This window comes from Synchiropus splendidus, chromosome 11, assembly GCF_027744825.2.
Source record: "Synchiropus splendidus isolate RoL2022-P1 chromosome 11, RoL_Sspl_1.0, whole genome shotgun sequence".
In the NCBI taxonomy this organism is placed as follows: Eukaryota; Metazoa; Chordata; class Actinopteri; order Syngnathiformes; family Callionymidae; genus Synchiropus; species Synchiropus splendidus.
Window position 1 is genome coordinate 21449934 of NC_071344.1, and position 12407 is coordinate 21462340.

Below are 12407 nucleotides of genomic sequence, written 5' to 3' on the forward strand. Positions count from 1 at the left end.
TTTCTACGCCTGTGTGTTCTCTGAATACCTCATGTTAGGGGTGGGCGATAACTTATCGTACACGATATAACACCAAAAAATAATTCCGCAATGACAATTCTGCATATCACAATGAATTCGATAAACACTCATTGTACCTGGATACATGAATAATACGTGACCGTGATGGCGCGCCGCGGTCCCCAGCGCCACTACGTTTGACAACCGACACTGGCGTGTGACAATTGCGGAGAATTTAGTGGACTTAAAACTTTAGTGGTCCTAAAAGATTTCCTGATGTGTTCGTCTGCCTTGGTTCATATCAACACATGCAGGTCTGGTGCCTCGACAAAACACCGTGGTGAAAATAGTTGGATATTCGACTAACATCCGCTCCTGTATTGGTGGCGGCATCCTCTTCCGCAGGCAGTGCCAATTCTACAACCCAGATATAATCAGACACAACCAGATAAAATATTGTACATGACTTACATTTTTGCAGTACTTTCAAGTCAACTCAAGTGGAAAAACATCACACTGCATGTGTAGCTTACAGTGACACTCCAGCCACAGAGTACGCAAGAGAACGTAACTGAAATGTGGACCAGCATGCACAGTTTTTGTGCAGTGCAGACAGTGACTCATTCTTCTCATAATTGGCTGCAACTGTTGAGTTGACACGCCAGGATCCAAAGTGCTGTCTCTGGTCCAACATTCAGCAGAACTTTGGTGCATGTGCTAGCTTTGGTCACATTCCAGAGTAGTTTTCAATTCAAACTCCAACTCACCAAGATCAGAATGCCATTCAAAACAAACAACACCGCTCAGCACTGATGATGACTGACGTTGGCTTCAGGCTAGTGACCAGTCAGTTGACTAGTCAGCCACTTTATACCTTTAAGTGAAGGTCACAGCACTAACAACATTCATCAAGGATGCATAACAGACCTCTCCCACAAAGCCAAAGGTTGGAGCCTGAAAGTCGTGGCACTTTGTGATGATCCGGGGATATCAGAAGAGCAGAATATATATATATATATATATATATATATATATATATATATATATATTCTGTTCTTCTGATATCTCACATACACATAAACCCATGTTTTTAAACCATTTTCAAGCCACGCCACACTTTGTAATTTGAAAAAATGCCGAAGCGCAATTGTGCTTAGTCAAGAGTCCTGTAGAAAATCCCTTTTAATATGTAGCTACTGACACTCAGCGACTTTGGCTTGCTATTTGCAGGAACAAATGCGAGCAACACTGCACGCTGCAAGTGATGGCTACAGTTAAGTGTATCAAAGAATGCGACCAAACCCATGTAACCACGTTGGTAGCTTGTCAACAGGTTGTAATTGCACATTATTTAATATCATTTAATTGTCCATCTGCAGACAAATTGGGTGAAACACTAAGCACTAAACACTGACAAATAATCATATAATCACTGGACACAATGCTACAGTATAGCAGCATCGTCACATGATGAATAGTATCGTTGCTCTCTTCATAATGACAACACGTTTGCACTCCACATCAAGCACATGTCATCAACACACATCTCTGACAGCCAAGCTCAAACAAAAGCGTGCAAATCCTTGCAACTCTACAGCACAGCGGAACAGTTAAAACCACAGCAGTCTACATTAGTAAACAACGTAACACAAAAACACATCGGATCAACCCATGGAAAACAGATTCAAACTCAACTGTGAGATGCAAGGGCTTTCACCAAGAGAGGTGCCATCACTCTCAACAATAAACAGGACTCCCCTCCAACAAGGTAGGCGACTGAGTCACTGGTTGCACTTCGACTACATGAGGGCCCTGGAGAAGAAGTAAAACTATCGGAATCTAATCTTATTTTTGTCTGAGCATGATGTCACATCAAAATGTTTATGTTGAAATCAACATTTATATTGGGCAATGTAGTAATGCATTAGCTATTTAAAATAAGTTCATATTAATAATAATAAATGTATTGATTGACGACATGGGACACAGTGTTCTTGGGTCAGCGTGAATAATTTGACGTCTCATTAGGGACATGTGCAACAAATGATAATCTGTTTCCTAGCACCAATGGAATGTTGGACACATACCCACTGGATTCGCTGGATTTGGTTGGTTTTTAAAGATTACATTCACTATTGCACAAACAGAATGTTCAGCTAAATTTCCAAATATGCAGGAGGTGGCTGCCTTTGGATGTAAACACTTCCAGTTATCGAACAGCCTACAATACTATCTATGGACATGTACTGTATGTGTGTAATGTTGTGTATCTGGAGTCATGTTATGCTGATGCTGCTCTGTAATAAACCGAAGCTTGCATTCCACTACTTCCATGGTTCTTTCTTCTCCCGACTCTACGTCTATAACCTGCTGGCCGGAGAAAAAGCACAGCATCTAAAATCTCTGACACTGAAGGTAAATGAACACTCTGGATGATTGTTGAGCATGTGAAGTGTGCTCACCACATTGTTGTGCTCAGGCAGGTGGTTGTTGCTTAACAGTTCATCCTCCTGGACCAGTGGGGACGGTCTGGGTGCAGGGGGGGAGTCTACTTCTGCAGGCAGCAGTCCAGGGTCTCCCATCCAAATGATAGAGTTGCCTGCACAGAAAGGATTCCCAATAACTCCATGTGTAAGTGTGTGTGTGTGTGTGTGTGTGTGTGGCATTGTGGGCGTGAACCGACATATCTATTGGGCAGCTTTATTGTTTAAGCTATCAGTGCCTTGATAAATCTGGGAGCTTTATGGAAAGAGTATTGACAAATCGACCCAAGCTTTAGTGTGTGGACATGAGAGCTCACTATGTATTGATGGTGTTATTGACAACTGCTGTGATGACCTGACAGCCAGAGGGTTTCTGGCCTTTGGCGTTTTCTCGCCTCACTTAGCCCAGCTGCTGAACATTAATGTGGGAGCAAACTACCATTGTCGTGAAAAAAAAACCCTGCATGAAAGTAAAGGATTTATTAACTGTGTGATAATAGATGAAAACATAAAGCCTGACAAGTTATAATGCATAATATCTAGCAGCAGAGACTCAGCGAATCACTGCTCTCACCGTTGAAGGGTGCATGAATGTGTTTACACGATTCGGAAAACAGCAGAATAAAATATATCTGATGCACAACATGTGTTAATCATGTAAAGATAAATGTACATTTTCTCAATTCACTGATTTTATATTGAATAGAGATGTGCCAAAATAAAAATTGTTGTCAGAAACCACAAGACTACTATTAAAGTGGTAACATGTAGTTTCAGAATATTTGCTTATGCCTCCCATCCGGAATTCACTACTTGAGTTCCGTGAGCAACGGACATCAGTCATTGTGTTGTTTCTAAAAGCAACAATGCGTAACATTTGGACATAAATAGATTATAAATTATTGTCATATTTCCTGAGATGACAGGTTTCATTTTGAACAGTCCAAAATCCCGGAGTCAGACTGATGTGACCAAGATGTAACTTTCTCTGGGCGAGCCGCCTGCAGGCGACTTGTGTGAGTGGCATCACAACCCCAAATCAGCATCACAACCTGCAACACTGTACGGCAGAAGGGTAGAGCGACCTTAGCTCTTCTCTTCACATCATGCCAGAAGAATCAAATGACAGAGCGAGATCCCGGACAAGTGTCAATATAGGAGATGCATTTACAGCCTGGCAATAACTGAGAGCTACAAGAGGTTTTTCAACTGATTCTGAAGTGGCAGTGTGTCTACTCGACTTCCAAGTCCATTTTGTGTTTTGTGTACAGTGTATAGGTGGCCAAAGCAATTAGCCACGATGCTAATAGCCACACTAGTCATGTTATTCAATGTATTGTGGTGAAAAACAGTGTTTGTACCGGACTTGTAAGGCATTCTTTGTGCTTCCCGCAGGTCTTGGGCAGTGTTGGGAAAGTTACTTCAGTTAATAACTTAGTTACAGTTACTAGTTAACTCGTTGAAAAGTAACTTTGTTACTTCAAGTTACTCATTACTTTTAAAGTAACTAGTTACTAGCAAAAGTAACTTTTTTAAACCGTATATAATATCAGAGCTCAAACATAATCATCTCAGAACAGTCACAGTCATCGGGCTGGGTTTTGAACCAGCAACATTGGGACAGAATCGGCTCCATTATGGTTATTTGTGTGGCCTGCTAAACTACTTCTAGTGCAATCCCATTACAAAGTCATGTGAGTGCTAGTGAACGAATGACAATATTGAAACTTTTGAAGGGCATATTTATTGTAATCATTTAGATTAGAAACTATACTTTTAGCAGTGGAAATAAATCAACTCTTTTTTACAGAACACCTAGTAATAGCAGGAAGAAACAATAGTGCAAAACCGATGGTGATGATCATCTCAACTCTAACACAACTATACCAACTGGAAACATGAACTGCAGTAACAACTCCACAGCTGCGACAGGCAGCATGTCTTCCACAACATACCTGGCTACTAGTATGTTCCACTGCTTCTGAGATAAAGGCTGTGCAACAGTTGCTCCTAAGTCAAGTTTTGCTGACGAGACGAGCGAACCTTAGCAGCATCTGCTTTGGGCTCTTTTTCCACGAGCTTAGTCGACGTGTGCACTTTCTGAAGATGTTTCGCCAGATTGGAATTGTTCGTTTTGGTCATGCATATTTCATGCATAGTACTTTCGAGGCTCCACATATCTTTATTAGAATAATAAAGATAAAGCTTTATGCCATCATGACTGTGAGCATCAAAACGTAAGTTGACTGTGGACACAGACGTCAGAGTTAGAAACTATTCCTCAATAAGTTCCAGAACAACTGTCACGGATGAATTTTGGCACTGGTCGCTTCTCCCACAAGCTCTGAGCTGGTCCGCAGAACAGAGGATTCAGCTCCAGCAACTACAGGTAGAGCACAAGATATAGCACGTTACACTTGTCCAAACCAGATGGACCAGAAACACAGATAATGACAGTGAATCGACTATCTTTTCTGTGTGATAAATGCCAGCAGATGCTAGCCAGAGTTAATCTGTGTTGCTGACTACATCTACACTATACTGTGATAAACACAATAAACGAAGTAACGGATTGTTAAACGTTTTTTAACATCTCAAAAATAAGTTCCCCACATTTGATTACACATCCAAGACCAGCGGTAAACACAAAGGATGCCTTACAAGTCTGGTGCGTACACTATTTTTTGCTACAATGTTTTGACTAACATGACTAGCACGACTATTAGCATCGTGGCTAATCGGGTTGGCCAGCTATATGTTCACTGTACGCCTCCACTGTGCAATACAACAAACAGCAGATATCCATAATTGTGTTAGGGGTGGAGTTGAGGCTGTGACGCCACTCTCAGATCACGCCTCCCGGCGGCTCGCCCAAAGAAAGTTACAATTTGCAATTTTGAATTTGCAAATCCTAGGATGGTAAGGGAAGATAGCAACTTCCTCACACTCTAATAATTCATTTGGCCATGATGTCATGTCATGTCATCTCACGTTCAGAGCAGGCTAAACATCTGAGGTAAATATCTGAGCAACTGGACAACTGAGGTACCTTCCCCTACTATCCTGGGATTTGCAAACACGCTCCCCGGAGCTGGGAGGAGCTGCTGCGAATTACAAGGAGCGTAAATATTCAGCACCTTCAAATATTGAGCATGATCTTATGCACTTATCCACTGCCGGAAACACACGTCTTTATAAAAACAGTTTATCAGCCATGTTGGCTAATCCCGGGATTCAGTGTCAAATTCCCAAATCACATTTTGTGATTACTAATGTTTTGACGTCATTTGAGCGATTTGGTGAATTTGCGGTCAAGATAAGCGCTGTCCAGTCTGCACTGAACAGTGAAAGATCTTGGAAGGGCTTGATCTGATACTCCTGTGCAAGTGTCGGTGACCTCAGACGTCCTTCCAGCAAACAGTCACTAGCATTATTACATTGGAATCATGCTCCATTCACTTACTGAGCAAGACGTGCTGAACAACGCCATTTAATGTTCTTAAATTGGGTTGTAACAGACCATGCACCCATGATATGTCTGGGCATCTAGTGGTGGGCCACTGGATTGAGACTTGCAGGCTGCAAATGGCCCACAGGCCGCAAGTTTCAGACCCCTGCTCAACAGACAGGGGTTACCAATATTTTTCGTAAAAACTTTGGCTCGTGAGGTACGTTGTGAACATCAGTTTCAGTCCACTCTGAACATGGTTGCGCAAGTAAAAACCGTAAAAGTCAAGCCCTGAAGCCTGAACCATGGCTCAATGACACAATCTGTGGTGTTCGGCAGGATTGCTGTAGGGCTGACTGAAAGTAAAGGATGGACAAGCTGGAAATACCAAGGCAGATCTACCGACTGTCCTGGGAGGACTACCAAAGTTCAGTTCAAAGGGCTAAAAGGTTATTAATTATTTTTTCACAAATCATCTCTCACACTGGCACATAATAGAGTGTGTTGGTGTGGACTTACGCAGGCAGTTGTTGTGGGTGAACATGCGTTGCAGTCTCAGACACTCATGCCACTGGTTGCCACTTCCTTCACAATTGCACCAAAGCGACACATCTGATGAGGTGTTGCTAATGTAGTTTGGTGTCATGATTGTTCCTGTGAGGTGATAAACAGACTTTTAGCAAAGTGAAAAATCAAAGGAGAGGAGTGAAAACAAAACTTTTACATTGGAGTCGGAACTAAAATTGTATAAAATTGTGATTGTTCATAGTACCAAGTCTATACAAGCCACCTTATTGTGAGGACATTTTTCTTTGTGAGGACATGTTCACCTGTCCTCACAAGGGTTAGAGCGGTGTTTTTCAACCATTTTTAAGCCACGGAACACCACCAAATGAACCCCGGCCAAAGCACAATTGTGCTAAGTTGAAAATCCTTTTTTAAATCTGCATTTAGTTTTTAGACAACTTTTACACCACAAAGAAAACTTTGAACTGACAAGGGTCCGACAAGGATCATTCTGTTGTGAAGGTGTGTGGTCAATTTAGAGGCGCATCTGGTTTAAAAACAATTCAAAGTTACGCATTTAACCAGCTTCTTCATTGTGTGTGGGTAGAGGACCATTTCGCGCAGCACTGTGCACTGAGAGTGATGGACGAGTACCGTCAACATAGTCTATCGAAAGAATGTGACCAACAATCTCCTCATGTTGGTAGGTCGTCAACACGTTCTAATTCTTCATGATTTAATGTCATCATATCGTCTACCACTATCTCCGGACAAAAGAGGTGAAACTGAATAATTTCCTGCAGCACACCTGACTCCCAAGTCTATCAAAGCACACTAGTGTGCAATGGCATCACTGGTTGAAAAACACTGGTTTATGCGGTTAAAGCGTGAGTAAAAGTAGTTCATTACAAATGGGCATAAATTTTGTTCGTGTTGGTTTTGATGTTTAAGTTTAGGGTCAGAGGCTGGGAAAGCATTATGGCGATGAGAAACAACACACAATATCCCCACGAGGACAGAAATGCAAACATGAGTGGGTGTGTATGTGTGAATTGGAATTATAAGAACTCATAAGAAAACAATGATACAAGTCTAACCTACTGAACAGAACATCTATTAACCATAAAGTCTGCATGGTTTGATGTGTGGTAAATGAAATCCATTAAAGAGAGGAGTTTTTGTGATGACACAGAGCCTCAGAAAGTGATCCAACACCCGCTCCCCAAACTGGTACCTATGAGGCCAGCATACGCTCGAAGGCAGAGGCCTGCTGAGTCTCTCAAACAGCCGCTGGCAGTTGCAGGGGAAGGCTGGCAATTCTGGAGGAAATCAGCCAGTCTGGACCTGGCAACAACACAGCACAACATAACATCAAAGACAGGAAGTGGGCCGACAGTGAGGATGGCTTGGTTTGTGTGGAGGTGATGAGATGAAGAGGAATTTTTATGTCTAACTTATACAGTCAGAAAATATGCACGTATTCATTCAAAAATATCAATTTTTGATGAATCTTGTCTTTTGCAGTTCTCTCCATATCCATTGATTGCGCTTCCCTAATGCAGTTGGCGATGGCAAATGCATATTTGGGTAAATATGCAGCTTCAGGTCCCCACCAAAAGCTAGTGATATCGACAAGGACGCCAAAAATTACCTTTCCAGGTGTAAACCAAGAGGGAACCAGACTCAAAAAAAACAACACAGAAGTCTTACCTGCACAGGTCATCTCGACGGCAGAAGCTTTGTTGGTGCAGGCAGTTGGGCTGGATCCCCTCCGTGTCCTGGTAGGAGCATGATGGTACAATAGTTTTCCTCCTTCTCTCCCCACACAGGGTATTAGTACAGGGACAGAACAGTACACCTAAGCTGTACTCTTCTGGAACCCTCTCCAGGAAGCGGCGAAGGGCTCGATAACACTTATGCTGGTTACACCTGCTGGTCCCCGGAACTCTCTTGGTACAAGCAAGGACATACTCGGACCTCAGAGCACCACACTTCTCGTACAGGCCACAGTCTTGAGCTGCTTTCAAACACTGGTTCTCCCCGTCATGCTGATTGAAGGCGGAGCCTATGGAAGCAAGGGGACATTTGGCAGGTGTTTTAAGAGTTTTCCATTACTCAATGAATTCAGTGTTTTGTTTTCATTTACATTACACTTCCACTTTCCACTGTCAATGTCAGCCTTACCTTCCACCTCCCATTCCATCTTAAACCTCATGCATCTGCCTCTAACCTAACTTCTTCCCCTTTATGTACTCATGTCTACTTTCAACTTCATGGCTTCCTCTACCACTACAGAGCTCCATCATCAACCACAGATCTTCCCTGTGGTTGACTCATGAACGCTAATGACATGCCCCCACAAAACATAAAAACATGACTGTGTTTATTGAAGTGTGGGATTGGTTTATCAATTCTTGTGAGGATCAATTATTGGAAAAACACCTCTTTGACATTTGACTTACTTACAGCAGTTTTGCCTGTCCTAACAAGTTTAACCCTGATTTTATTTAACTTTTTATTGTTATCCAGTGCCCTGTTCTGGCAACATCAATTCATCAGCTCTGAAGAATCCATGGCGGTCGCACTGTTGACGCGAGTGCAAGCTCTGTTGCATCGTGTGATGTCTACCACCTGTCATGAATGGTATGTGAACTGATATCACGACAGTGACACTTTACCACTGAAGAGAAGAAAACCCTGGTGCTGACTGCATGGGGGTTGCTGTGTTCTGTTTTGTACAGTCAATAAAAACTGCGTAAAATGGAGAATGGGTAAAACGATTGGACTGAGAACAACGCTTTGAGCGCTATGGCCACAAAACTGAGGAAAGATCAAGGTGAAGTTCAGGTGCCCTGTCTGATTTACGCGACGGGCAGTGAGGTTGAGAACATTTATAAGTCTTTCACGTTCGATGAAGATGGACAGCGTAACGAACCTGGAAACCACAACAGAGACAAGGCAGTCCAAAGACAGAAAATGGGGGATGAGTGAGATGAAAAGTGGAAAATGTGTAAAACACTGCATAACACAAAAGAAGTGACCAGCAGAGAAAGCCACGTGTTGTAACTGTCATAAAGTTAGACACTGGGTTAGAGTATGTCGCAAAAGCAGATCAGTGAATGAGGTGACAGAGACTGAGAGGGAAGAAGACACCTTACTTTCTTGTCTCCGTGGATAATGCTAATGAGACAAGCAAACAGTGGACTGTACCTGCTGCAGGTGAATTGCCCCCCACTGGAGTTGTTTTTGACACAGACAATTGACACAGAAGCTGTTCGATTAGCGAAGAAACATTTCAAACAATAACTCTTCGCACCATCCGACATCCCTCTACACAGTGCGGGAGGGAAGTTGATATGTCTGGGCCACCAGACACAAGAGAAAGACTACCCATTCACAGCTTATGTAGTGTGTCAACAATCTGCTCAGCCGGACCCTATCAGTAAGGCTGTATCTGGTGGGAAGACTAGATGAAGTCAAATCCAACACCAGTCATCTACAAGTTTATGGTGAGCATGGCACACTAAAAACTGAACATGTCGAAATTGAGTTGAGTAGTGATGCTGTACCGCATGCTGTACACACAGCACGGCGTGTGCCCCTTCCCATGCTTAAGAAAGTAAAAGAAGAATTCAAAAGGATGGAGAACAATGGGGCCATTGAGTGGGTGACATCACCTACTGAATGGTCGGCACCAATGGGCCCAGTGCTAAAAAAGAACAGTTTTGCACTTTGGCATAACCAGTGCATCTTGCAGAAGATGCTGGAAACTCTAGACTCTAGAGTGTAAAGGGGCTGGAGTGTGTAGAAGTCTTTACTGATGATATCCTGGTGTATGGGACTACAATGGAGCAACATGATGTGCGATTTGTGAAGGTGCTTCAGCCCGTCAAATCAGCAGGCTAGAAGCTCAATAAAGAGAAATGCTCCTTCAGAGTCAACGATGCTTCTTGGGTCACTTGATCGACTAATGGAAGCCGATAGCTTTCTGCTCCAGGCGTTTATCTGGATCATTGTCCTGCACAAAGCTATGGTCTCATCCACAATGTCTTCTTATGTACGGCGCACCATGTTCCTTCATCATTTAGTGTTTTTAGATTAAAAAAAACAAAAACAATAATCCCTTCAATAACATGAAAACAACGTGGCGTACAGTGTAATGTTTAAGTTCTGGTCTTTCTTGAGACTCAGGTGCGAAGCAGGGGGTGGGGAGCTCTTTTGTTCTCATCCTTTCACTGCTGGCTGTCCCAAAAAGCTCGCTATTCACATGCTGATTGTTGAATGATGGTGCTGAGATTTAAGAATTGCGAGGAACAGAGTTTCTGTGTAGGGTGAATGGAGAGAATTTCTAACTCAAACTAACTACTTTTTTATGCTAAGATGACAAACACTGGGAGGTTCTAGGTATGGGTGAACCAGGCAACCATCCAAGTCGGCATGCAAAACTGCGGCAAATGGCCTGTCTTTGTGCAGTGTAAGTAAAAGACAATTCAGGTCAGTTCACTCGATGGACAGGTATGTTCATGTGCTAATTTGTCTGAAAGGGTGTGTGTATTGCGTTATATAAGGTCATAATTCCAAACGAGTTTTGACCTACTCGTCCTGCCTGTGACAAATATTCGCATAAGAATCATGAGGTCACACCAACTCAAGGACATTTTTGTTTTGGGTAACCCCAGAGGCCCTTGACGATGATCTGAATTTTGAGCCAAACCATCCGCGGCGTGACCGTGTCCGGCACACACCACTCACTCCCCTGTTAGCGCGAGTTTTGGAGAGTGACTCCAGATCAATAGAAAAGCCTAGTTTTTGCACGGATCGTTTTGGATGTCTGCGCATAGAGTAATTAACGTCATCACTAGTTCTCATCTCCATTATCATTATTTGTTTATGTTTAAATATAATAGTTAACTAAGTGTAGAGATAAAAAATGCAATGTTTCAGGTCTCTCATAAAACCCGGTCATGTCTGACAGACTGCTCAGCCAGTTTTATTTAGGGGTTAAATTGAGACATCTGTCTATTGTAATTCATGTCTCTTAGCAGTTTACTTGTGATGTAAAACCTTTTCTCAATTATCTTGCCTAAAATGGTTGTTTTTCATTGCCTTGATGAAAACTTTGCTGATACTTTGATCGTAAAATTTGTTGATGGCATTAGCGCTGCCTGTGAGAGTGTGTCCGCGATCAGTGAACCCTTATCAAGGATACTGAAGAGGACGCCGCCACCAATACCGAACCGGAGGTCTGTCCGATATCCAACTATTTTCACCACGGCAAGCACAAGCCAGAAAACCTAATAGGACCACTCCATCTAATAAAATAAACACGCATCAGACACTCACCAGGAAAGAACAAAATCAACGACCAGACGGTCCAGCCATGGTTGAAGATCCCTGAACAGACAAAACAGTGTGAGCCACTGAAGTGTCCGTCATGTCTGTCAGATAGTTCTGAGCAAAGGTCGAAGCAGATGACCAAGAAGCAGCTTGACAGAAGTCTTCCATAGAAGCACCTCCGAAAAGCGCAGCAATGGAGGAGATGGCCCTAGTTGAATGATCCCTGGGGGTGGATGCTCTGGCCACGTTGCGTGCGCCAGAGCGTCCACCCCCAGGGTGGGGTTGTCCGACGTCCTCAAGGTGAACCACAGAGGAGCTTTGTAGTTCATCCTTGATGCAAACAAGTCCGTGACCGGAACCCCGAAGCGAGCCCAGACCGGCTCTACCACGTGTGGCGCGAGACTCCACTCTTCCGCCGACACGCCTCCTCTGGACATTCTGTCAGAGACAATAGATGACAGGATGCCCACAGAAGAATGCGAGCCGCCACTCATTGCAAAGAGGGAGCTCTCACTCCCCCCTGGCGGTTGATGTAGGCTACCGTCATGGAGTTGTCTGACCTGACCAACCGTGATGACCCTCCAGACGCGGCGCAAAGTGCTCCAGCACTTTCTCCACCACTAACAACTCCA

General features: G+C 43.3%; 1 protein-coding gene across 1 annotated transcript in view; it reads right to left on the bottom strand.

Annotated features, from left to right (window-relative positions):
• The window catches only part of gfra3 (GDNF family receptor alpha 3), a 57288-nt gene that overhangs the window by 11101 nt on the left and 33780 nt on the right, over positions 1 to 12407 (bottom strand). The window contains exons 4-7 of the mRNA XM_053879787.1: positions 8149 to 8503; positions 7673 to 7782; positions 6451 to 6585; positions 2463 to 2599 (exon numbers count right to left, since the gene is read on the bottom strand). Of these exons, the coding sequence (XP_053735762.1) occupies positions 2463 to 2599; positions 6451 to 6585; positions 7673 to 7782; positions 8149 to 8503 (737 nt within the window). The remainder of the gene's footprint in view (positions 1 to 2462; positions 2600 to 6450; positions 6586 to 7672; positions 7783 to 8148; positions 8504 to 12407) is intronic.